The sequence below is a fragment of the Hoplias malabaricus genome, chromosome 2, assembly GCF_029633855.1.
Source record: "Hoplias malabaricus isolate fHopMal1 chromosome 2, fHopMal1.hap1, whole genome shotgun sequence".
Lineage (NCBI taxonomy): Eukaryota > Metazoa > Chordata > Actinopteri > Characiformes > Erythrinidae > Hoplias > Hoplias malabaricus.
This window is the reverse complement of record NC_089801.1, coordinates 78,155,668-78,183,022: the sequence shown is the minus strand read 5'-3', so window position 1 is coordinate 78,183,022 and position 27,355 is coordinate 78,155,668. Positions and strand designations below refer to the sequence as shown.

At 41.3% G+C, this 27,355-nt stretch overlaps 1 protein-coding gene and 1 pseudogene across 1 annotated transcript in view; both read right to left on the bottom strand.

Annotated features, from left to right (window-relative positions):
- LOC136678090 (NLR family CARD domain-containing protein 3-like) overlaps positions 1-8,191 on the bottom strand; it is a 57,638-nt gene extending 49,447 nt beyond the window's left edge. The window contains exon 1 of the mRNA XM_066655927.1: positions 8,004-8,191. Within this exon, the coding sequence (XP_066512024.1) occupies positions 8,004-8,191 (188 nt within the window). The remainder of the gene's footprint in view (positions 1-8,003) is intronic.
- Positions 8,192-12,582: 4,391 nt separating this feature from the next.
- The window catches only part of LOC136678082 (NACHT, LRR and PYD domains-containing protein 3-like), a 30,377-nt pseudogene continuing 15,604 nt past the window's right edge, over positions 12,583-27,355 (bottom strand).

Here is a 27,355-nt window from a genome sequence, read left to right as displayed (position 1 = left end):
CACTGGGCACAAGGCAGGATCACACCCTGGAGGGGGTGCCAGTCCATCACAGGGTGACACACACTCACACATTCTCTCACACCTACGGCCACTTTTGTTGCTTGTTCAATGTCACTTGCACTGTAATACCTCCTTCTGGTGCCAAAGGCTCTCCTGTGTATGTCTTTAGCATGATATCAGTGGGTTGCAGAGAAATTTTGTGCAGCTTTTGTTTTTACAGTTCCCAAGGAATCAATGACACTGCAGCCCCTGTATCCAATTCCATCTCCATTTTCTTTCCGTTGACTGTTGGCACTACTGATATGCGTGAATATTTCCCTTTTTGAGACACTGCATACAGTCCCAAGTCACTGTCACTATCCTCTTTCGTTCCTTCACTTCCACTTTCATTCGCCTCGACGTGATGGATCTTTTCCTTTCTATCTTTCGCGCTGCGTTTGTGAGCATGGCTTTTCTGTTCAGGCTTCCTAACTTTGTGTTTATGTTCTCGTGACTGCCTTTTGATCTACCCCTACACATTCATTTCGTATGGCCTTTCCTCCCGCACTGGTGACATTCGAGGTCTTTGTACCAGCAGTCATCATCATCATCATGATTTCCCTTCCCACAGCGGCGGCATTTTTCACTTTACGAAAACACTGCATTTACTTTCAGGGAATTACTTAACTGCTGTACGTTGCATGCTGCTGTCTCTGCTGACACTGCGTGTTCCACCGCTTTCTTGAACGTGAGGTTTTCCTCCGTCAGAAGACGTTTCTGCACAGCTTTGCATTTCAATTCGCAAACAAATCTGTCCCTCAGAGCGTCCTGTAGGTAAGCCCCGAACTCACGGTGTTCAGATAACTTCTTGGGACTGCTACATACTGTGCTACCGTTTCTCCTTCCCCCTGATTTAGCTTGTGGAACCTGAATCTTTCGGCTATAACAAGCGCTTTCGGTGTGAAGATATCTTTAAGCACAGTCACAACCTGTTCGTAAGTCTTTGTGCCAGGTGCCACGGGAAGCAGTCCATATGTTTTAGGTCCCATCACACTGAACAGTACTGAAACTTTTTACTTTTTTGGGATTTACTTGCACTGTAGATGAACTCAAAGCACTCAATGCCCTTGTATCCGTTGATGGTTGGCTTATAGTTGATCAGCACATTAGCTAGCCATGCGGGTGTTCATTTTGGTCCATAACTTGCACAAAGCTGGTTTAACCTTCACAGCCAATTGATGCAAAGTATTCCGAAACACATGACTCATATGTTATGTTGCTCCCTTATAGTGTAACCAAGTAAACATTAAATGGCTCACTCATTTGAACTACTGCCACTCTGGTTACATTCAGAATCCCTGTGTTGTTCCAAAGTCAAAAGCAAAGTCTTCCTCAAAAGAATATAAGCAGATATTGCAGTAAAGTGGGAACTACTCCATGTCAATACCATTTATTTCAGAGGAAGATATTATTCACATTCTACATGCTGCCACTGGGAAGACTAATCCGTAAGCATGGTATTCAATTCCACTGTTATGCTGATGACACACAACGGTATATATTAGCCAAACCTAATGATGTTGCTTGTCTACGTAAAATAACAGAATGCCTAACTGAAATTAAAGACTGGAAGATGCAACATTTTCTCATGTTAAATTCTGATAAAACCGAGGTCTTGTTACTAGGTACAGATACTCAGAAACATTCACTCAGAAATGCTGCTATTAATCTTCATAATTCAACAGTAAAATACAGTACCATCATTAAAAACTTAGGGGTAGCCTTTGATTCGACTCTCACATTTGATACCCACATATCCAATACAGTGAAAACCGCCTTCTTCCACCTACATAATATTGCCAAAATTTGACATATTTTATCCTTAAAAGATGTAGAGAAACTAGTGCATGCTTCACGTCTAGACTACAGCAATGCGCTCCTGGCAGGGAGCCCATGCAAAGTGTTACACAAGTTTCAGTTCAAAATACAGCAGCCAGGGTGCTCACTAGAGCTAGAAAATTCAACCATATCACCCCAGTCCTCTCGTCCCTACATTGGCTACCTGTAAAACTTCGCATTGACTATAAAATACTCCTCTTAGCTTATAAATCTCTAAATGGTTTAGGCCCGCAGTATCTTACCGAAATTCTCATACCTTATTGCCCGTCGCGTACACTTCGTTCACAGGATGCCCATCTACTCTTTGTTCCTCGCATTATGAAAAACACTGCAGGAGGAAGAGCCTTTTCTCACAAGGCTCCTCAACTCAGCTTACTCCGGTTACTGTTCGGGGCTCAGACACAATCTCAGTCTTTAAATCTAGATTAAAAACCTACCCTTTCAAACAAGCTTTTGGTTAATCACTCACTTTCAGGTTACTCCTTCTCTACTGGTGTTACAGCTGGTTTTCATATTATCCCTGTATTAACCCTGTGGCGGCGCAGGTAGTGTCACAGTCACACAGCTCCAGGGGCCTGGAGGTTGTGGGTTCGATTCCCGCTCCGGGTGACTGTCTGTGAGGAGTTGGTGTGTTCAACAAACATGCCACACAAACACAGCACTCTCTACTAACACACCACACACTCCACAAACATGCCACACAAAAATGCACTCTCCACAAACACCGCACTCTCCACTAGCACACCACACACACACCACTAACACACCACACAAACACCGCACTCTCCACTAACACACTACACATTCCACAAACACGCCACACAAAAACACTCTCCACCAATATGCCACACAAACACCACACACTCCACTAACACCACACACACACACACAAGAAAACTCAAATAAAATTTAAAAGGCTTGCCCACTGCCACATAGACTCCCAGAGACGCTCCCATAGACACTGCACACTCAACAAACACACCGCATAAACATTGTACACACTGCACAAGCACCGCACACCCCACAAAAACACCACAGACACTGCACACTCCACAAACACACCACACACTCCATAAACACGCCGCACAAACACTGCACACTCCACTAACACACCACACACACCACATAAACAACGCACACTTTAATAACACACTTCACAAACACATCACACAAACACCAAAAACTCCAAAAACACACAGCACAAACACTGTACGCTCCAACAACACACCTCACAAAAACATCATACCCCACAAACGCACCACAAAACACATCACACTCCACAAACACACCACGCAAACACCGCAAATGCCAATAACACTCCACACAAACACAGCACACAGCAAAAACACATACACACACACACACACACATAAAGAAAAGCCACTCTGATTAAAAGAAGAAATACATCTGTGTTACTTAAGAATTATCAGTAAAAAATTTTGTCAGTTAATTTTTGTAGCCTTATATAATGAATAGTATAATTATCACTAGAACCCCCTCCATTCACCACATCACTCCTGTTTTGCAACAGCTCCACTGGGTCCTTTCAAGCGCCGCATCGATTACAAAATCCTTCTGCTCACATTCAAGGCCATCCATAATTTTTCTCCTCCATAACTTTCCAATCTTCTCCATGTTACTACTCCCTCTCACACCCTCAGATCATCTCTCTCCATTCATCTGTCTGTCCCTTCCACCTGTGTCACTACCATTGGGAGTAGAACCTTTAGCCGATCTGCTTCCCAGATTTGGAATTCTTTACCACCGGACATAAGGAATATAAACTCACTTTTACAATATTCAAGTCCACACTCAAAACCCACCTGTTTAAGACTGACTCATTTGTGTTGTCTTATTCTAACTTGTTTTAATGTTGCTTACTCTTTTGTTTCTTTATTATTTATTCTATTGTCTACTTTTTTCTGTAAGGTGTCCTTGAGTTAAAGATGAAATAAAATGTATTATTATTATTATTATTATTATTATTATTAAACTCAAGAAAACCTAACCAGATTAAGCCACAGTGCAGCAGAACAAGTAATCTTACTGAATAAAAATACTCACGTCTACATCTGCTTAAGACAATGTGTGCTACTTATTTAAACTTAACATTCTGATTTATCCCTCGAATATTCCATAATTAAATGCTGCATCGTACAACTGGGACCTCTGGGAATCAACATCACTGACAAGTGAGTAGCAGGAGTCAATAAAACTGGAAAAAGTAATGATGTATAAAATCAGTAATAGAAAGTAACGCACTTTGAGTCTGAAGTTCTTTTTCCGCAGCTGAAGTCATGAGTCTCCATCATGAAGTTTCTATACTTTAGAGATAAAGCTGGACACGGGACATTCTTCTCTGCTTCCTGTGAAAAGATATTCTCATTAAAGGCTGGACGATACGAACCAAAATTTATATCCCAATATATTTCTTAATTTAGGTCAATACGATAATTCTCATATCGAAATAAACAATAAAAAAAGCCAAAGAAATACTGCCAAGAACTGAAAGAAACATGACATTACCATCAAACAACACCCTCTTGGCTTTGTCAATATTAATATTTATAAACTAACTTTAAAATCATATCATTGTTATTGAAAAAATTTATATTGCGATATATATATTGATATAAAATTACTGTTCAGCCCTAAGACAGTTCAATAAAACCAGTAAAGTGACAAAGAGACAGACAGAGAGAGAAAGGCAGAGAGAGAGAGAGATAAAGAGAGACAGAGAGAAAGAAAAAAGCGACCGAGAGAAAGAGAGGCAGACAGAGAGAGAGAGAGAAAGAGAGACAGATAGAGAGATAGAGAAAAAAAGAGCCAGAGAGAATCCGCTCTGTTACATTGGTTGTACGCTGCTGATGGTGGTGTGAAAATAGTGCACTGTGTGTTCAGACTAATGCAGAAATGTCAGAACAACAAAACAACAAATTACTTAATGACTAGGGCACTGACACAGCCTGTGACATTAACACATACACAGTGAGTTTGTGACACACAGACAGAGCTCCTGTTTCATCTACTATCTCATACATCGCTCATATGAAGTAATTACTGTAATGTAATGTTTAAACTGTGTTTTAAAGTGTGTTTATACCTGAAAGTCTGGACCATGCTTGGACCAAGTTCATGTTTTTGTTAACGTTGTGTACATTTGATTAATAAGGTTTGGTGTCGTATCGCAATTTATCGAGCTCATTAAAGACCTTTGTTTTTAAAACTGTTTACTTATCTATATTTTATTTGTATGTTCGGTTCCATCTTTAAAGGCTGAACTCACTGGTGCGTCTGATTAATGCTGTGTCCCAAACCACAACTGACTGAACTTGACCTTCTACAGAGTGCCCTTCTGATAATGAAGCATTACCATTTTTATACCCTTTGTAGTGCGCTAGTGTGCACTTTGGAATAATGCAGAAGTAATGCAGTGGGAATCACAGTTGTTTAAATATTAAAATGTATTTATGTTTACTACAGTATCACACAACACAACAAGACAGTTACTGTGTCAGAGACTGAAGAGAAGTGATGTGTTATTTTTCCCCTCATCTTTGTTAAAACACACAGAACCACATAAATGTTTTAAATTGAATTTAACTGATGACACACTTTGTACTTGGTTTCGTATGATTTTGGAAATTAATTTCAGTTAAAAAAAATAAACATCTAAACAGTTTTAGATCTGTTCTATGTGTAATTTTTTTTTATCTAAAATAAGCAACACAGTATATAAGCTAAAGGATAAGAGAAATGAAAGACCCAAGCTCCCAGAGAAATCTTTAAAAATGTTGAAGTCTACATTGAGAACAATAAACTCTATCTAGAGAAGGTTCACAGACTAAACCCCTGTAAGAGTCTGAAGATATTCACAGTGATTTTTCCCCCTTTCTGTATTCATGTACAGTTTTCTAACAATAACAGTAAGCTCAAGTTGTACCCGAGGAAAACATAATCCTGATTTTCTAACAGTTTTTAAATTTTAACGCAGTATTTTGGCAGTTTTTCCCCTTTGTCTTTTGACAGAAAGCGCCCCGATTCTGTTTCGTTGCTGTTCACTGCTGGGTTTTCAGTTGATCTGCTTTAAACCAATAGCAGCGACAAACCCGCCTTCTTCTAGAAAAACTAAGAAGATGATTGGCTGACGTGACAGCTCCTGTTGGTGATTGGCTTAAAAAAACTAACAAAAATAAATCTAGCATCTGATTGGCTGCAGCAGTAGGAAAAAGAAGGATGTAGTGTTGAAACCGAAAGCAGTTCAATAGAACCGTAAACTGTGATAAATAATGACTCTAAAGTAAATAATACTCTTGTAGAGTTAATACACACTCAGATGTGGTCTATATTTGACTTCAGCAACACAATAAACACAGAACCAAACTTCGCACAAACAGCTGTAGTTCACTGCGCCATCGTGTCTGGATCAAAAACACGACTAAAGCTGAGAGTAAACCACAGAGAACAGCTACAAACACAGGGCTCTCTCTTTAACCCGCGGGATAGTGTTCACATTAATGTTATAATGTTTTAATGTTATTGAGGCTCACCGTCTCAAACCCCAGCGGCTTTGTCTAGTTTCTCTTCTGACTGCTTTCGTCCGCTTCTTCCTGTAGTTTTCTGGGAAAAGTGGGAAAGTGGAATGTGGGGAGGAGGAGGAACGAAACCTGACCTCCCTGCGTCACGCGGCAGTATGTGAACAACAGCTAACACTCACTATTTCTGTCATTTCTCTGCAGTGTTCCACTTCACTGCTGCATTAAAGAGCTCTTGATAAACTAAATCATTAAAGCGTTTTAAAAACAAGACACACAACTCACCCTTGATCCTGGAACAGTCACTAACAGCATCTCATTATTGTTGGGCATTTAGTGACTTTCACCTCTTTTAAAATGAACTGTGTTATAAACAGATGAAGTGTGTTCACAGAGCTGGGTTATTGTCCCCTGAGCAGAACAAAGCACTGCCACAGAAAGAGGTTGGATAAGTAAAGTATAATTGTAAAGGGCAATGATTTAACTGCTCAGATATCTTAGTCTTTGCATTAAACCCTCAAGCACCTGTTAAAAAAAATCTAACAATTTACAGCAGCGTGAACTCCTTATCTGCAGTAATGTGTTTCATGGTTTTGCTGAGGTTTATTGTGTATTCCAAGCCTTAACTTTTGTGCTCTTCTTCACTTTGCATATTAATTAATGCTTTTATTTAATCGTTGTTATGATTTCATGTCTATTTCTATTTGTTTTATCCATATTTTTGTGTTTATTTCCTCTCTCCCACATCTCTGAGTGTATTTTGTTGTGTGTAAAGCACATTGAATCACCACGGTGTATGAAAGGTGCTATATAGGTTTACTCTGAATGATCACTGGATTAGGAACACCTCCCCTGTCTCTACACACATTGTCCATTTTATCAGCTCCACTCTCCATACAGCAGCACTCTGTAGTTCTACCATTAGAAACTCTAATCTGTTTCTCTGCGTACTTTGTTAGGCCTCTTTCACCCTGTTCTTCAAAGGTCAGGACCCCCACAGAGCAGGTCTGATTTGGGTGGTGTGTCGTTCTCAGTGCTGCAGTGACACTAACACACTGGTGGTGGTGTGTGAGTGTGTGTTGTGATGATGTGAATGGATCAGACACAGGATCCCTGTTTAAGCTGATGCTGGTAGACACCATTAGCAGCACTTCTTAAGGTGGAAAATAGAGTTAAAAAAAAGCAGCTAAAATCACTCAGGGTCTGAAACCAAGATGTACACAGAGTTTCTGTCAGTGCAACCAACAGCAGAACAGGGCATGATGAGCCACACATATACATTTACAAGTGATTAGAAATGATAAATAATTGTATGATTAACTGGTGCCTAACAGCTCCATTACAGCTACGCCTCCTGAACAGAAAAGGAAGCAGTGCGTGTTTGGGGAGGGGGCAGGTCCTGCAGGTGGTCTTTATATATTTATATATATATCTTGTGAATACAGACTAATTTTTTATTTGAAACATTAAACACACAGCACGGGTTATAACTAAAATATGGGTTTAAAATGAATAAGACTTTAAAATGACCTTGGTCCAAATTCAAACATATTTCGAACATCAACGGACGTCGTCTGACCTTCACCTCACCTGTGTTTACTGGGAAGTGCAGTAAGAGTACTGTACCGGGACAGGGTGTCAGACTCTTTCCCTCTCTGCTGCTTGTTGGATGTGCAGCTGATGACACCCGCACAGCACACTGGGAGCTCTAGTTCTCCTCTCAGCTTCTTGTATCTGGGGAATCCGTTAATTTTCAGGTCAAACCCTGCGTGATGCATCACTTTGTTTAGTAATGTTGTGCTTTAAGCAAATTCATCTCATACTCAAACACAACAGAATATTCTTCTTCAGTAACAGGGTGTGACCGCCACATCTGAGGATTAACATTTACGCATTTGTAAAGTATTTTGAGACTAATCTCTCTCCATAAAACTACCAGCAAAATCATTAAAGGAGGGAGAGGAGGTAAAGCGCTGCGGGCTCACACTGCCCCCCTGTGGCCCTCGTTGGAAATACCGCTCTTATTTTAAAACACTCATTCTTACACAGATGCACTTTTCAGTATTTTCTGAATGTAGACAGTATGTACCTCAAAGTGTCCAAACGTTTAAAATAGTCTGTCACCAAACATAAAGGTTTTATTTGGTTGTTTTGCGATAAAACAAGTCAATTTAAGTTTATTCTAAAATATGTTCCCAGGCGCTCCTTCTGTCTCCCAGACCCAGAGAGAGTGAGTGATCTCGGCACATCGACTCTCTTTGTCTTCGTCTGAGTCTCTGCTATTGGTTTACAGAGGTGTCAATCACTTCTGACCCGCCCCCTCAGAGCTGTGAGCGAATCCCTGTGGAGAGCGGCGTCCAGCAGCGCACCCCTCCCCCGGGGAATAGGACCCCGCTCACAGCCGGCAGCCGCTCATTGGTCCACAGCTGCACTGAATCTAAGAAGGAACGCCCTCAACTTTGAATTCACGAAGACTTTACGTCAAAACTTACCATTGCCTGGGCGCTAGGAGCTCCAGAACAGTGCGTTACCGTTACTCAGGAAATAAAGGCACGTTTACTGTGGCGTGGTGAGTAAGGGATTGTCTTTTGGAGCTTTTCACCGGTGCGGCGCCTCTCTCCTGAGACTGTGTTTTTTTAAAGACAGAATCTGAAGAGATTTTACAGTCTGTTATGGTTTAAATGTCCGAGTTTAAATGTCGTCCTGCTCCAGGTGTAAACAGTCAGTACCGAGCAGGGGGCTGAAAGTCAGTGTGTGTGTAGTGGTGTTACTACTGAGACATATGAGGTGGTGTTGAGGGCTTTTTGATCAAATCATTTGACGCTATGAACTAATTAATGTTGATTAACAATAGAGGGCGTTTCTGTACAAAGGGTTTAATGGAAACTTTTACATCTGAACATAAAACTGTGCACTAATGTGACAAATGTTGTCTTTGATAAAACCCCTGAATAAAATAAGGAGCAATTATTAACGATTCCTAATGAAAACAAGTGCACAAGTGTAGTACAATAGGAAACAGTGCTTAAACAGTGAGTGTGTGGCTGTGTTTGCGCTGCTGCTGCTGCCCTCGTGTGGTGCACATGTGTAAATGCGACCGGCACAAATCTGTGTGTAGACACTGACCGGTCGATCACGATAAAAACCGGTGTGGATCCTAATCGTCCCCGTCCTAATCCCCCTTCCCCTTGTTTTCCTGTGGTTGATGTCGTCACGTGATTGGATCAAATGTATGTCAATCAACAACTCGACAAGGACCCTCTAAACGATCAGACGGTTAATGCATGTCCGAGTTTTTACCCACATTAATATTCTTGTGTCTTATGTGATTAATGAGAATGACTGAAAACACCGTCCCAGAGGGAACCACAGAGGGACCCCACAACTTCAACTTAAAAGTCTGTAGAACGATGAATAAAATAGTTGTGTAAATGTATCATTTATAACAAAATAAACTTTAACACTTTTCATTGATCATTGTGTGAAACACAACACAATTTAGAGTGTATTCTACGATTAAATGGTTATTTATATCATTATTGATCTTTTATTAGTTATTTTCAATGTTGTGTGTAGCTTTTACAGCAATTAATGGTTGTTTTTATTGTTCATCTTATTTTCTCATCATCATTAATCATGACGACAGTGACACTTCAATCACTGAATCAGAATCAAAAGATGGGAAAGGACTGATAATTAATCCCTGAAGCACTTTTTCACCAAGATCTTTGTGTTGAAAAACTGAACAGAATGAAATGCACTTTTATTAAATACATGTGCCTCGTGTTTCTTCAGTTTCAAATGGTATAATCTGTTCAGTGACGTACAAAAGTGTACACATCTCTAATGAAGCTTTCTGTTCACTACGACACAGTGACGTTTCAAAATGATTGACAGTGAAGGAGGGTTAATGTGTGATGAGCTCATGAAAATACATCTACATTATCACTGTACGTCTATCGTCTATTGATGTGTTTTATGTTTTTAAATGTTCCTGTGTGTAAACAATTCACTTGAGTTCAACTGAACACCTTTATTCTTTTTGTGTTAAATAAACTGCCACAGTATTTTACATTGGTAAGAGATGGGTCAGTGTAGGAGCTGTATACGTCGTCTTCACCATATTAATGTTTTCTCTCTGTGTTTGTTTCCATGCGCAGTGGGGACATTAATGTTTGTCTGTGTTCATTAAATGTGAGAAAAAATGCTGAACTGAGACAAAGAGGTGTTTTCACTTTTATCAGTTTATTATTATTAGAATTTCAAAATTATGGAGAATATTCTGTGAAAGGAACATCGCAGCGTCCACAGCCCAACCCCCGAAAAACAAGACATTGGCAACAGTGGCAAAGAAGAACTCCCTGTCTGGAAGAAGCCTTGGAAGGAACCAGACTTTGACGGGGGCCTTTTAACGGAATCCATTTTAAAAGTAACCCTCCGAGCACCGTCCATCCTCCATTCAGTGACACACACCCCTCCCCTCCCCCAACACACACACACACACACACACACTCCTTAAATGACCGTGGTCTGGAAGAAGAGCCAGAATTAAAGGATGACGTCACAGATTCAGTTCAGTGGAAAAGTTTGGACGCCCCCCAGTCACCTACAAGTTTATTGTTTCTCTAAATTCATTTATTTATCTTGTGTTCATCTCCTTCACCTCAGAGACTCAACCATGGACTCAGGTGTACCCAAACTTGTGATGAACTGCACTGAAGCTGCTGATAGAAAGGAGGCGTGTCACGGCTGTTGTGTCAGAACCTCGTATCTCTAAAGAGTGCCTTTACAGGAGCAGTGAAGTGAAGCCCTGGTCTTCAGCTTCAGAACAGAACTCACAGCCCTGAAAATCCCAGCTCTGGAGCTTTTTAACATCTGAAGGAGTTCAGAGATCTTTGGCACGTTCTCAACAAGCTCCACTATAAAGTTCATTACTGGAACCGCCTTGAAACAGATTTTACAGATTCCTGAAGATAGTTGAAGATTTACTGAAGCTCCATCTGACACAACCCCACTGAATATTCACAACCATCCCAACCCCCTGAGGAGACACCATCACACAGACTACACCCTGAATAGAGGGCTTCAGTGTGTGTGTGTGTGTGTGTGTGTGTGTGGAGATGCAGTAGAAAGACAGACTTCTGTTTTTAAGAGATTTATTAAATGTTCATAATATTAAACTTTAATAAAAGTATATTTCAGAATTCTTCTTTTCCACCAACAAACATCACTCTTTCATTTCCCCCCACAACAAACCCCCAGAATCCAATCTCACAGAAAGGAGAAGAGTTTCTTAGAGAAGCCCCATCTTTTCCTTCTGTTCCTATGTTTGTGTTTCCTTTCAGCTTTAAGACACATCTCTTAACCCCCGTCCACTCAGCATCAACACACTGTCTGTGCTCAGTTTACACCATTAACCAGATTAACAAGAACAAAGACAGTTCAGTGTTAGCCCACACTTACATTGTGTTTGGCGTCGTTTGAAAACTAAATATTTAATATTTACAAATATCTGAAGAGTTCTGGAGGTGGAAGTGCACTATGACGAGGGTCTGTGTTTACACTGACGACACAGATGAACACAACCCACCCATTACACCCTGATCCCCTCTGTCCTCTTTCCTCCTACAGGAAACACCTTCACTCACTCACACCCTCACTCCTTCATTACAGAGTAACAATAGAAACCTCTCCCATGTTCTGGGCTAAGGCTGGTTCTCTCTGTTTGAAGCTATATTTCCTGCTGTAGAGAAGAGGCGCTCAGATGGTGTTGAGGAGCCTGGGATACAGAAGTAGGACCGAGCTGGACACGTCAGAGACAGAGAATCCACTGTTTTGTAACTGACTCCCCATAGATTTGATGTGAGAGACGATGGAGACCAGCGCACAGTGTAAATAAACACAGTGCTTTATAACGAGAGAAATCAAATAAACAGCTGAAAAATCCTGTTTACATCAGGGATATAAAAGAGAGAGAAGTGCAGGGGTGTAGTGTTCACTCAGATCCAGGTTTTATCACTGTTTTGTCCCTGAAGAGTCTCTCTGCTCACTTTCTTTTACAAACTGAGCTTCATTTCTGTTTCATCGTCTTTTGTGATTCTCCTCACATTTTAAAGCAGCAGCTCGTTTGACAGAAAAGACCAATCAACACAATAGATCACACACAGCACTATTTTATCTGACACAAACTCACTGAGGAGTCTGTATGAAGGTAAAACCCAGCACAGAGGGGTTCAGTGAATGTGGTGGTGAGTGTGTGTAAGTGTGTGAGTGTGTGTGTGTCAGTGGAGACGCTGTAGAAGGACAGAGTGCCGGCCGGACAGTCCACATACACTCCTACTCTGTTAGATCTGGAGGGAGGAGGAGGGAGATCAGTTCTGTTCTTATTGTGACGGACATAGTAACTGTTATTAGAGCAGATCAGACTCCAGGAATTTTCATTCGCTCCAAACAAACAGTCAAAACTGTCTCCTTTTCTCCTGTTTGATTTATACGCCACTGAAATATCAACCCCCCACTTCCCAATCCACTCAGTTTCCCAGTAACAGCGTCCAGTCAGACTCTCTCTGCACAGAACCTGGGGCCAGTAACTGAATCTCTCTGGATGATCAGGATACGACTGTTCCTCCTTCACACACTCCACCTTCCTGTTCCCCTCAGAAAGAGAGAGGTGTGTGTTCACTGTGTTTGGGTCCAGTGTGAGCTCACAGGCATCTGCACACAACAAGATACACACCACACAATCAGACACACAACACACAATCAGACACACGACACATACACAATAACAAGCACGACACACACAGTCAGAAGCATGGCACACACACACACATTACCACATTAAAATAAGAATACACTAATAAAGGTTTATAAATGGTTTAAAAGCCTGTTATTACATGGTTATTAATTACACTGTGAACACTTTAAAAGTGATTAATAATCCTTTGTAACACAGAGAAAGGAAGTGTGACAGTGAACTCTTTTGTGTCTAATACTGAAAGTGTGAGAGAACTTAGTGAAAATGTGGAGGTAAAGAATAAGCTCAGACCTGAGAATGTGAGTTTAGTCATTTCACATGTTAAGGTTCACCACATTATCATTAAAGTAGAAAAAGACACTCTGGTGGTGGGTAATTCATTAAAGGGTTAAACTCATTAACAAATATGTGCTGGAGCTGACGGGGTTAATGTCGACTGATGGAGGAGGCACAGTGAGGTCATTATTCGGCAAGATCTGAGGTTTAACTGTAGACGGATGTGGGCTCACTATTTGGCAAACAACAGGTAACTGGTGCCCTTTATATCTGTGTTATAACTGATTAGTAATGTGTTAACAACATAACTATTAATAAACAGACTTTAAACCATTTATAAACCTTTATAAGTGAAGTCTTATTCTGAAGTGGTACCTACACAACACACAAACAACACAAAATGAGACACAACGGATATAAAGAGAAAGCAGGAGAGAGAGAGAGAGGGAAAGAAACCTACATTTTCTTGGTCCTGGTTTTATCCTTATCTCTCCTCCATGCTCCAACCTACAACACACACACACACAGTTGTGAGTTGATGGCTGTGTTTGAGTGGTGTGTGTTCTCACTGTTCTCTCTGAGCCCCACATTCAGCTTCATTACAGCGTCATTCATTGATGTCATTTTTGGAAACAGAAGAAAGATCATCATCTGTGGTGTTTCATCCTCTCTGTCTTTTTATCACAGAGAAATATTCTGTTTCTCTTTCTCTGTGTTTCATTTCCTCCATTTCCCTCTGTTCTTCTCAGCCTTCAACACAGAATAATGCAGCAGAGTCGCTCTTCTACAACTGCTCCATTAAACCCTTTCTAGATCCTACACTCAGCTGCTCACTTATTAGGTTCTTCTGCCTTGTACCTTCTCTCACTGACCATTTCATCACAGACCCCTACACTGCCCGACCAACACAACTCACACACTCTCACTGGACCACCTTTAGCTTTGATTACTCTCCACATTCACCACGGCTCTGTTTCTACAAAAACACGACTTTTATTTCCTCCAGAGCTGCCTTCATTTTTGGTGGAGATCTTGTATTGACGACGGGAGAGTCAACTCCGTAAAGTCTTCTCCAGCACTTCCCAAAGACCCTCAGTGGGTTCAGGTCAGGACTCTGGGGTGGTCAGTTCATTTGTGAAAATGATTCCTCACTCTTTCACAATCTGAGCCTGATGAATCTTGGTGTCGTCCTGGAACAATCCACTGCTGGGACGACCTGGTCATTCAGTCCATTCAGGCCCTCAGTGGACTTAATTTTACGGCCACACACCACTGCTGAGTCTAGACCTGACCCACTGAAGACCCCCAGATCATAACACTGCTGAGTCTAGACCTGACCCACTGAAGACCCCCAGATCATAACAATGCTGAGTCTAGACCTGACCAACTGAAGACCCCCAAATAATAACACTGCTGAGTCTAGACCTGACCAACTGAAGACCCCCAGATCATACCACTGCTGAGTCTAGACCTGACCAACTGAAGACCCCCAAATAATAACACTGCTGAGTCTAGACCTGACCCACTGAAGACCCCCAGATCATAACACTGCCTCCGGAGGCTTGCACAGGGGGCACTGTGCATTTACATTTACATTTATGCATTTGGCAGACGCTTTTATCCAAAGCGACTTACAAAAGAGGATGTGCATGATGGGGTATCACTTCATCCACTTCCCTTCTGACTCTGACACCCCCATCGCTCTGGAATAGGGTCAGTCTGGATTCATCAGATCACATGACCTTATGCTCCATAGTGAACTGAAGCCTTGTTTTTTGATTAATCTCTAACACTGAGCAGTGGTTTTCTAAAGACCACACAGCTGTTTAGTCCCAGTCCTGTGAGAAACGCTCTTACTTTCACTGTTAAACACAGCAGTGAGTTCTACTGTCCATTTTATACCATTCTACTTGTTATCAACTTGTTTATCTGAATAAGAAATCCTCTAATCATACTTTAGTTAAATATAGTGTTCCACAAGGATCAGTGCTTGGCCCTGTATTTTTCACACTCTACATGCGGCCATTGGGTAGACTAATCACTAAGCATGGTATTCAATCCCTACTGTTACACTGAAGACACATAACTGTACAACCTAACTGTACACACAACCTAATGATGTTGCTTGTCTATGTAAAATAACAGAATGTCTAACTGAAATTAAAGACTGGATGATGCCAAATTTTCTCATGTTAAATTCTGATAAAACCGAGGTCTTGTTACAGATACTCAGAAACATTCACTCAGAATTGCTGCTATCAATCTTGATAATTCAACAGTAAGATATCATCATTAAAAACTTAGGGGTAGCCTTTGCTTCGACTTTCACATTTGATACCCACATCCAATACAGTCAAAACCGCCTTCTTCCACCTACGCAATATTGCCAAAATTCGGCATATTTTATCATTAAAAGATGCAGAGAAACTAGTGCATGCTTTTATAAGTTCACGTCTAGACTACTGCATTGCGCTCCTGGCAGGGAGCTCGTGCAAAGCGTTACACAAGCTTCGGTTAGTTCAAATTGCTGCAGCCAGGGTGCTCACTAGAGCTAGAAAATTTGACCATATCACCCCAGTTCTCTCGTCCCTACACTGGCTACCTGTAAAATTTCACATTGACAATAAAATACTCCTCTTCGCTTATAAACCTCTAAATAATTTATGTCCGCAGTATCTTACTGAATTTCTCATACCTTATCGGCCGTCACGTACACTCCATTCACAGGATGCCCATCTACTCTTAGTTCCTTGCATTAAGAAAAACACTGCAGGAGGAAGAGCATTTTCTCACAAAGTTCCTCAACTCTGGAATAGCCTCTGGTTACTGTTCGGGGTTCAGACACACTCTCAATCTTTAAATCTAGATTAAAAACCTACCTTTTCAAACAAGCTTTTGGTTAATCACTCACTTTCAGGTTACTCCTTCTCTATTAGTGTTCGAGCTAGTTTTCATATTATCACTGTTCTGTATTAACCCTGTCATACGACCATAGACACAGCTCTTTTAGTTAGCTTTCTGGTAACCACCAACATGCTGTCTGTCGCTGGGTTCTGTTGCCTGACCCGTGGAACTTTTTTCGCAGGACAATTTTGCCCGTTCTTTACCATGACCCTACTAACCTCTGTATTTTTGTTTGTTCCCTTTGTCTGGTTTTCTTTCTCCTGTCTCTCTCATGCTTTGAGATGTCCTGCTGCTCTCCAGGTGTTGCCCTGATCCAGCCCCTGTGTGTCCTGTACAAGATCATGGCCTTGTCTCATCTACAATATCATGCTTGGCCATGCTGTTTTATCTCAAATTAACTCTACACCTACTTTTAATTCTCACATAATCATTGATCACCTCCTCCTTCCTCAGACTCATATCACTAATATACTACATTCACATTACTATAACCCCTTCATCTGTCATCACTTCACTTTTACTTCTGTTCTGTTCTCTGTTGTGTCTCCGGTGTCGACCCGAGGAGGATGGGTTCCCCGTATAAGTCTTGGTTCTTTCCAAGGTTTCTTCCTCATGTGCTGAGGGAGTTTTTCCTTGCCACTGTTGCCCCTGGCTCGGTCATAGGAGGCTTGGACCCAGATCTCTGTAAAGCTGCTTTTTGACAACTTTCTCTTGTGAAAAGCGCTATATAAATAAAATTTGATTGATTGATTGATAGATATAGAAATACAGTAACAGCAGATGTCATCAGTAACTGAACACACACAAATACAGAAAGCTGTCCGTACCTCAGTGTGTCCAGTCTGCAGTGTGGATCCTCCAGTTTAAAAGAGAGCAGCTTCACTCCTGTGTCTCCTGGGTGATTGTAGCTCAGATCCAATTCTTTCAGGTGTGAGGGGTTTGAGCTCAAAGCTGAAGCCAGAAAAGCACAGCCTTCCTTTGTAACTAAACAACCAGACAATCTACAGAGAGAGAGAGAGAGAGAGATGTGGTATTTACTCAGAGCAAAATAAACTGCTGTTTAGAATCAAACAACCAAACACCAAATCCTGTTTAATTTACAAAAACACTTAAATCTCAAACAGGTTAAAATCTAAATGTAAAATTTATAAAAAAAAGTTTAAAAAACTTAACATAATTAATAAAAAAAACCTGGATGTTTGTTTTCATAAATCTAAGACATTTTAGAGTCTGTTAAAAACCTCACTCAATAGAAATGAGTAAAGTTAATATAAATATAAATGAAATCACAACACATTATCACAGCAGTGTCCCACAGAGGGCTTATTACTAGAAGTAAATATACAGACATTAATCCAGTAAAGGTTTCTAAACCATGACCTCCCTGTTTAAGTTATGATCCTAATTTTATTCTTTTATAAAGGTTTTGAAATGGGAGGTTTGTGACAGTTTGGGGGCGGGGTCAGGGGGCCGTTTGTCTCAGTGAATGCTATTGGCTGATGTCTCCTGGTTCTGTGACTGCCTCATACACTGTATATGTCCCTCCTACTGGGAGAAGCTGTTTTCCCAGAGACAGCACCATGGATAAACAGAGTCAAGATAAGGTCATATTCCACTGTCTACAGTGGATTCAGATCATAGTAATATATGATAAACATGTGGAAATGATGTTCAATGCAGGAAGACGTTAGAAAACTGAGACTGAGTCGACAGTGAGGTAGATTCTCTGAATTATTTGCCAAGAGTCGATGCTCGAGTCGTACTTCCAGATGCTCAAAGAATAGATTCGTTCGTGAGTCGACTCCTGTTCACTAGCTACATTTACTTTATTTTCCACCCGCTCTCACTTCACAGAGAGGCTGAGGGAAGGCCTTGGAACCATACTCTCAAAATAATTTTAGATACTGTGTAGTCTCCTATTTGACATTTTCCCCGTTTCAAAATGAAACACAAATAACCACGGTACACATCCTCCATGTTTGTTTTTCTGTAGAAGGCTTCTCCCAGTAGGAGGGACATATACAGTGTATGAGGCAGTCACAGAACCAGGAGACATCAGCCAATAGCATTCATTGAGAAGAACAGCCCTTGAGAAGAACAGCCCTGACCCCAAACTGTCACAAACCTCCCATTTCAAAACATTTAAAATGAAGAGGGTTAAAACCATTTGAGAATAAAAAAACAGACAGTTTGAGAGTGAGATTATGATCTGTGTGAGCGCAATTTCTCTCTCTCTCTCTTTCTCTCTTCATATGTTTCACATTTGCGATTAACTAACACAATTTTAAAAAGGTACAGATTTAAATGTTCCACCTGGTGTTACTGCATCCTCTATTTTTGACATTGATGTGACGCCATGTGTTTCCTTTTACAGACACAGATACACATTAAAAAGTACTTGTGTTGTGTTTTAATCCCAATGGAGGGAAGCCTTGGCTAATGGTTAGAGACAGAGCTTGGTACCGGAAGGTTGTTGGTTCAATCCCCAGGTCCAGCAGGAACATCCACAGCTGAAGTGTCCTTGAACAAGGCACTGAACCCCAAACGCTCTGGTTGTGTGTTCACAGCCCCTAGTGCACTAGTGTGTGTGTGTGTGTGTGTATATCATACATTATATATTACATTATGTAAATTATAATCTAGTAATTCAGTCTTTTCCTTAATATTTTATACTAGAGCTTAATTAATAATAACTTTCTTTTTTTTAAGTCATGTTTGTGAAGAATAGAAAATGAAGAATAAAATCCCAGAACTCTGACCTGAGTGTCTCCAGTTTACAGAGTGAACTCTTCAGTGCAGCAGAGAGCTTCTCCACTCCTGAATCCTGCAGGTCATTGTTACTGAGGTCCAGTTCTTTCAGGGAGGACTTCACCAGTAAAACTGAGCCCAGATCTTCACAAGATTTTTCCCCAAGTTTACACCCAGTTAGTCTGTAAAGAGAGAGGACATTACTCACTGAATAGTTACAGGAACATTTCATGAACAGGTTCTCCTTCATATATTGACCTGGATAGGAACATCACACTCAGTGACAGAAGGAGAAACGTCACTGTGTTTTCTTTTCTCACAAACTGCCTCATTTCTCTAACGTCATTCAGAAAAGTGAGATCAGAATCAGCTACAGTTTGTGACGGTGTGTGAATGTGGTACAGAACCTGAACGACTCACTAATCTTTACTGAACCTGTGTGAGTTCTGAATGTGTCAGTTCTGAGTTGTGTGTGGTGTTTGATTTCAGTAAAACACTCCCCTGAGAAAAATCAGCTGATGATGTTTAAGTGCAGACATCAACATTTACAGTTGTTCTGAAATCACAGTGGACCTCTTTCACCCTTTGACTTTATGTTCTTTGTTACATTTAGCTCCATTTATTAAACCTCCTCTTTTCTCCTAGTCTTTGAATAAAGCTGGTGTCTTCTGCTCACCTCTGAATTTCATCTGAACTGTGATTATATCTCCATGCAGCAGTGGAGGAAACACACAGACGAGACTAGGATTGTTTTATAACACTGAGGTGTACAGAGTTCTGAAGTGTTTGGGATATTGTACTGCTAAGTGTTTAAAATAAAGAGCAGAGGTGAAGGCTGGGGTTCTGCAGATCATTTGGGAAATTAACTATTCTAATAAACTACTGATAAACTATTTTATTAAACTACTAATATGAAAAAGCCTTTATGAGGTGCTAGATCTCAGGAATGTACTAATTCATTTATTTTTATGTGTCATTTTTCATTCATTCATTATCTGTAAGCACTTATCCAGTTCAGGGTCGCGGTGGGTCCAGAGCCTATCTGGAATCATTGGGCGCAAGGCAGGAACACACCCTGGAGGGGGCGCCAGTCCTTCACAGGGCTATGTGTCATTTTTGATCATGTTTATTTCTATGTTTTATAATAATTATTAATCAGGTCTTCCTTGTATTGCACTGTTTTATTTATTTTCTTATTTACAGAGAGAGCACTATGGTGTTGTGCTGTGGTGTTTTGCACAAATCAGACACGTTTACATATGGCCTGATAATCCACTAATAATCAGACTAACAGCTCAATCTGAATAGAATAGGTCCATGTATAAACCTCTATCACAACAGAGTAGTCCAGCTGAGGTCAGTCAGATTACAGTTTCTATACGATTAAAAGAGCTGAGTAACCCTTTAAATAACAGTAGAAGGTAACAGCAGCTGTCACGCCCTCGTCTCGTCGTGTCTGTTTTCCCCGGTCATGTGCTCTTTCTCAGCACATGGCTGTTTGTTTACGTTCTAGTCCCGCCTTTGTCCCGCCTCCTCGTCTGACATTTGTTAACCCGTCCTCCTCGTTATCTGTCCAGGTGTGTCTCATTTGTGTCAGCATTTAAGCCCTCTTGTCTCACGTCCTGTTTGTCGTACATTTCTCATTTCTCCGTTGTCTTCAGTCCTGTCGGTCATGTTATCTGTCTATCTCCGTAGTTTTCCCCGTCGTCGTTTCACTTTGTTTTCCGTCTGTCCCGTTTACCCTGTTTATTTCGTAGTGTCTACTTTAACCTGTTTTCCTTATGTCAAAAGTCTCTGTTTTGTTATTGTTCCGTGAATAAACGTTTACTGTGTTTTAGCGAATGCGTCCGCCCTCAGTCAGTCCGCTCCGTGATCCTGACAGCAGCACACATTATCACTGGAACAGGGTCTAACAGTGTGTTCTGTGAGGGAGAGAGAATCTTTCATCCACTCAAAGAAAATCATGAATAACTGCTGCGTCGTACGGAAATGTATCTTCTGCAGGAATGAGTCTGAGAATTCCTTCAGTTCGGCTCTCTCCCTCCAGTCTTTACTCTGAAGGGGTTCTGTGTTCCTGCCTTTTGCCCAGTGATTCTGTGTAGGTTCCAGACCCCCCATCGACCCCGAACTGGATAAGGGCTTACAGACAATGAATGAATGAATGAACTTAATTTTAGCTAAACTGAAGACAGAAGAAAACATGTCTTAATGATAACTCTCTCTCTCTCTCTAGTATAGTATGAGAATAAGAACATAGTGAATATGTGTCGTGTGTAAAATATAAAGAGAATCATGAAGCTGAAGCAGCAGAGCCACGCCGTCAGACCTCCACAATCTGATATTTCAAACACTTTCACACATTTCTGTCAAACATTAAAAGATAAAAAGTGTGTCTTACCTGAGTATCTCCACTTTACTGTTTGAACTCTTCAGTCCGTCAGAGATCAGCTTCACTTCTGATTCCTGCAGCGCAGTGTCACTGAGGTCCAGCTCTTTCAGGGAGGAGTTTGGTGAATTCAGAGCAGAGAAGTGAACTTCACAGGAATTCATGGTGAATTTATACACATTCAGTCTGCAAAGCAAAGTAAATACAGCACAGTTCAAACAGAATGTGGATTTCAGACTCAATCAGTTTAATGAGATTAATGAGTAAAATAATACTTTCCATTATTTACATTATTCAGAGGGGCATTAATAACAGACTCAGTCTGAACATTTTTTCTGAATATTGTTCTGAATATTTTCAGCACTGTTTGTATTCTCTTCTCCACATGAACTTTCACCCCCAAAATTAAACTCTCTTTAAACTCCCTCTCACTTCAGGAGGCAGAAACGGGGGAAGAGAGAGTTACAGTCAGATGAAGACAGTGTTGAGGACTAGTCTCAATTGAACATAGCTACAGTTTGCTCTAAATGTCACCAAAATAACCAGTGAATGAAGGAATTAATTCATTTGTTAAATGTCAGTTACAGCTTCATCCTGATCAGGGTCACGGTGGGACCAGTGTCTTGATAAAAATCATTGAGAGCAAGGCAGGAACATCTCACACACACCAACATGTGTGTCTGGACTGTGTGATGAAACCAGAGTCACTGGAGGAAACCCACACAGACACAGAGAAAACACAAAAAACTCTTCAAAGTCAGTGACTCAAGGTGAGGGCTGGCTCTAGGACCCAGAGACGCTGGGGCTATGTGGTAGCAACAGTAACTGTCTCACGACCGCTGAAGTAGTGCTTCCACTTTGTAGATCAGTGCTCTGTTCTTATTCCTCTAGAAAGATCCTCTGGTCTAAAAGAATTTCAATGCACAATGAAACGTGTATTTATTCAACATGTGACAGTAAACACACACACACACACACTAGTGCACTAGGGACAGTGAACACACACAGAGTGGTGGGCAGAAATCCTTGGAGCCTGAGGAGCAGTTGGGGGTTGGTACCTTAGAGGACAGTGCTTGATCACTTCTGTCCAAATCACTGACCAACCTTTATTAAATGTTCTGTGTAAAACTAGAGCAAATCTTACTGTTTCTACAAACCTTTTCTATTCAGGAACACACAGAACTCTCACCTGATTATCTCCAGTGTACAGTGTGAACTCCTCCCTCCCTCAGAGACCAGCTTCACTCCTGAATCCTGCAGGTCAGTCTGACTGAGGTCCGGCTCTTTCAGGGGTGAGTTTGGTGAGTTCAGAGAAGAGCAGAGACTTTCATAGGAATTCAAGGACAGATTAAAATGAGACAATCTGTAAGGAGAAGTAAACACAGTGTAGAGTTAAAACAGAGAATGTGAAACTCACCCTCACAGGAATCAAGAATTATGACGTGTGGAAAACACTACTGTTATAAACTTGGGGTCTCTGTGTTATAAACGTTATTAAGAGACACAAACAATGAGCTCAATCTGAACATTCATTCATTTTCTGTAAGTGCTTCATCCTGTTCAGGGTCACGTGGGTCTGAATCCTCCCCAGAATCACTGGCTGCAAGAGAAACACTCCCTGGACAGGGCCCCAGTGCATCACAGGTCTTCACTCACTCACCCATTTGACATTTATGAGATCTTTTATGATTTAGGATTCACACTGACATTTATGATCAAACTTAGAGGAACACTATGTAAGAATGGGCTTTTTTGTCTCCTGAGCTCCCCCTACCTGTTGCTGAGTGTAATTCATGTTTATAGTACTTTAATCAAAAGAACTTTTACACACCCCTCTCTCTCTAGCTAGATTCTACTTGTAGTGAAATAAACACTCGGGGGCCATAAATCGTTACTCAGCTCTCACCATAGTTCTCCACCCCTTGATTCTGAAGTTGCATAGCCAGGTTTTAGGGGACCAGCCCGGCACAGCAGTGAGAGAGGCGCTATTCCCACTCTTACATGTCGGAGGAGCATCACAAACATTTTGAAACTGTAATTTTAAGGTAGCGCAGCAGGTAGTGTCGCAGTCACACAGCTCTAGGGACCTGGAGGTTGTGGGTTCGAGCCCCGCTCCGGGTGACTGTCTGTGAGGAGTTTGTTGTGTTCTCCCTGTGTCTGCATGGGTTTCATTCAGTAAAATGTCCCATTTGATATAAATAATATAAGAACATAGTGAACATGTGCTGTGTGTAAAATATAAAGTGAATCATGAAGCTGAAGCAGCAGAGCCACGCCGTCAGACCTCCACAATCTGATATTTCAAACACTTTCACACATTTCTGTCAGAAATTAAAAAATAAAAAGCTTGTCTTACCTGAGTATCTCCACTTTACTGTTTGAACTCTTCAGTCCGTCAGAGATCAGCTTCACTTCTGATTCCTGCAGCTGAGTGTCTCTGAGGTCCAGCTCTTTCAGGGAGGAGTTTGGTGATTTCAGAGCAGAGAAGTGAACTTCACAGGAATTCATGGTGAGTTTATACACATTCAGTCTGCAAAGCAAAGTAAATACAGCACAGTTCAAACAGAATGTGGATTTCAGACTCAGAATCAGTTTAATGAGATTAATGAGTAAAATAATACTTTCCATTATTTACATTATTCAGAGGGGCATTAATAACAGACTCAGTCTGAACATTTTTTCTGAATATTTTCAGCACTGTTTGTATTCTCTTCTCCACATGAACTTTCACCCCCAAAATTAAACTCTCTTTAAACTCCCTCTCACTTCAGGAGGCAGAAACGGGGGAAGAGAGAGTTACAGTCAGATGAAGACAGTGTTGGGGACTAGTCTCAATGGAAAATAGCTACAGTCTGCTCTAAATGTCACAAAATAAGCAGTGAATGAAGGAATAAATTGATTTGTTAAATGTCAGTTACAGCTTCATCCTGATCAGGGTCACGGTGGGACCAGAGTCTTAATAAAAATCACTCTGAGCAAAGCAGGAACATCACACTCTCTCTCTCTCATTCACACACACAAGTGCACTAGGGGCTGTCATCCTCGGAGCCTGAGGATAGAGGTGGGCGATACCGGAAGTTTTGGTATCGATCCGATACCAAGTAAATACAGGGCCAGTATCGCGATATTGATATTGATACCGCTAGTCTTCACCATGTGCAGGTGGCGAAGCAAAAGACAGGAGCTTGGGGGAGTGTGCGTGCCTGCTCTGCACTGACTCAGCCATATGGCGTTATTTTTGTGCCACAATTCTGCATGCGCTCACGCGGGGATATTGCCGCGTGGATATTTCGAGCAAGCAAGAAGGTTTCTGCGCGTGCGATGTCTCTGACCTCTGAGGTTTTGTGTGTGTGTGTGTGTGTAAAACTCAGGAGGGTGGCTCAGGTGAGTTGATTTAAACCTGCCTTCCTCTCTCTACATGAACAGTTTTTGAACTGCAGTATTAAGCTTTCTTTAGAAAGTTATTTACTGGTCTCCGGCCTTTATGTCCTTCCCTAATATTCCCACACGTGCGCAGAAACCTTCTTGCTCGCTCAAAAATATTTATGCGAGCTCAGAAACCTTCTAGCTCGCTCGAAATATCCACGCACATGCAGAATGGTGGCTCAAAAATAACGACATACACCCACAGACTTTAGCGGGAGAGAAAAAAAGCTTGAGTATCAATCTTTTTCCATGAGTATTGATCAATACCAATACCAGCATTGGTATCGATATTATCGATATTTAGGAGTCTGCTATCAGACTCCTGAACACCTAGAGACTGAGACTGGACTGAAGAAGCACACACATACACTTCTTCACGCAAACACTGGTCTGTTGGACTGAAAATGAGTGTACTGTTTACCTCATGGTTACATCCAGTTACTGTTTACAGCACAAATACACTTTAAATTGCAGTGTCTCTCCCCCTCACCCCCTCCGTACTTATGGTTTTTCATTGTCTTGTATTGCATTGTATAGTATTGTACTGTATGGACATTGTTTTGTATTTCTTAGCCATATCTTTTGCACTTTAATGTGTATGCACTGTTTTCTGTTTGCACTAGCTTTGTACTAGTTGCACTTTAATGTTGTGTACTGTCTTATGTAGCACCTTGGTCCTGGAGGAACGCTATTTCGTTTCACTGTGTACTGTAAACACTGTATACTGCTGAAATGACAATAAACTTCTTGAACTTGAAACTTGAACATGATATTTGGATCGATCCGCCCACCTCTGCCTGAGGAGCAGTTGGGGGTTGGTGCCTTGCTCAAGGGCCCCTCAGCCATGGACTGAAGGAGTATAGTGCTTTTCCTTCACTCCCTCCACCCCCAATTGTTCCTGCGGGTCATGAGGTTTGAGTCAGAGACCTTCCAGCCCCAAACCCTCTTCTCTGACCACTACACCACAGCTGTCCATTTATAACACCTGAAATATTAAAACTAAGACTTTACCTCAAAGATGAACCACCAAATGTTCCTAATAAACACACTGAGGTGACTGGTTTAAAACCTTGTAACGTAAACAATCTCAGAGCCATCCTCTGCACCATTAAATGGAAAACTATGTGAGCTTTGAATGTTGAATATCAGAAACATTTAGATCACTTCTGTCCAAATCACAGACCAACCTTTATTAAATGTTCTGTGTAAAACTAGAGCAAATCTTACTGTTTCTACAAACCTTTTCGATTCAGGAACACACAGAAATCTCACCTGATTATCTCCAGTGTACAGTGTGAACTCCTCCATCCCTCAGAGACCAGCTTCACTCCTGAATCCTGCAGGTCAGTCTGACTGAGGTCTGGCTCTTTCAGGGGTGAGTTTGGTGAGTTCAGAGCAGAGCAGAGACTTTCATAGGAATTCAGGGTGAATTTACAGTCTGTGAGTCTGCAAGGTAAAGTAAATACAGGAGAAAGTGAAGTTAAAATAGAGAATGTGAAATTCAGACTCACCTATTATGAGATTTTCATACATCAGTATTTCTCCAACATTAATTATTCAGGGGTGTGTACATTATGAGCTCAATCTGAACATTTGTTCTGAATGTTATTCTGAATATTTTCGTGCTATTTACGTTCTATTTCCACATGGAATTTCACTCCAAACTAAACTTTGTGAGGGTAACTACAGCCAACTGGAGCAGGAGAACACACACATTATCCACATGGACATTCAACTCACAATCACACAACTCTCACCTGAGTGTCTCCAGTTTACAGTGTGAACTCTTTAGTGCCTCAGAGATCAGCTTCACTCCTGAATCCTGCAGGTCAGTGTGACTGAGGTCCAGCTCTTTCAGGGGTGAGTTTGGTGATTTCAGAGCAGAGCAGAGACTTTCATAGGAATTCAAGGACTGATTAAAGTGAGAAAATCTGTAAGGAGAAGTAAACACAGTGTAGAGTTAAAACAGAGAATGTGAAACTCACCCTCACAGGAATCAAGAATTATGACGTGTGGAAAACACTACTGTTATAAACTTGAGGTCTGTGTGTTATAAACGTTATTAAGAAACACAAACAATGAGCTCAATCTGAACATTCATTAATTTTCTGTAAGTGCTTCGTCCTGTTCAGGGTCACGTGGGTCTGAATCCTCCCCAGAATCACTGGCTGCAAGAGGAACACTCCCTGGACAGGGCCCAAGTGCATCATAGGTCTTCACTCACTCACCCATTTGACATCTATGAGGTCTTTTATGCTCCTCCTTGAATCACCACCTTAACGTGGTGGAGGGGTTTGCATGCCTGCGTGAGCCTAGGAGCTATATTGTCGGGGGCAATAGCCCCTGGTAGGGTCTCCCAAGGCAAATTGGTCCTAGGTGATGGGCCACACAAAGAGTGATCCATAAGGACACCACGGATGAAAAAGATAAGATCGTGGACACAGC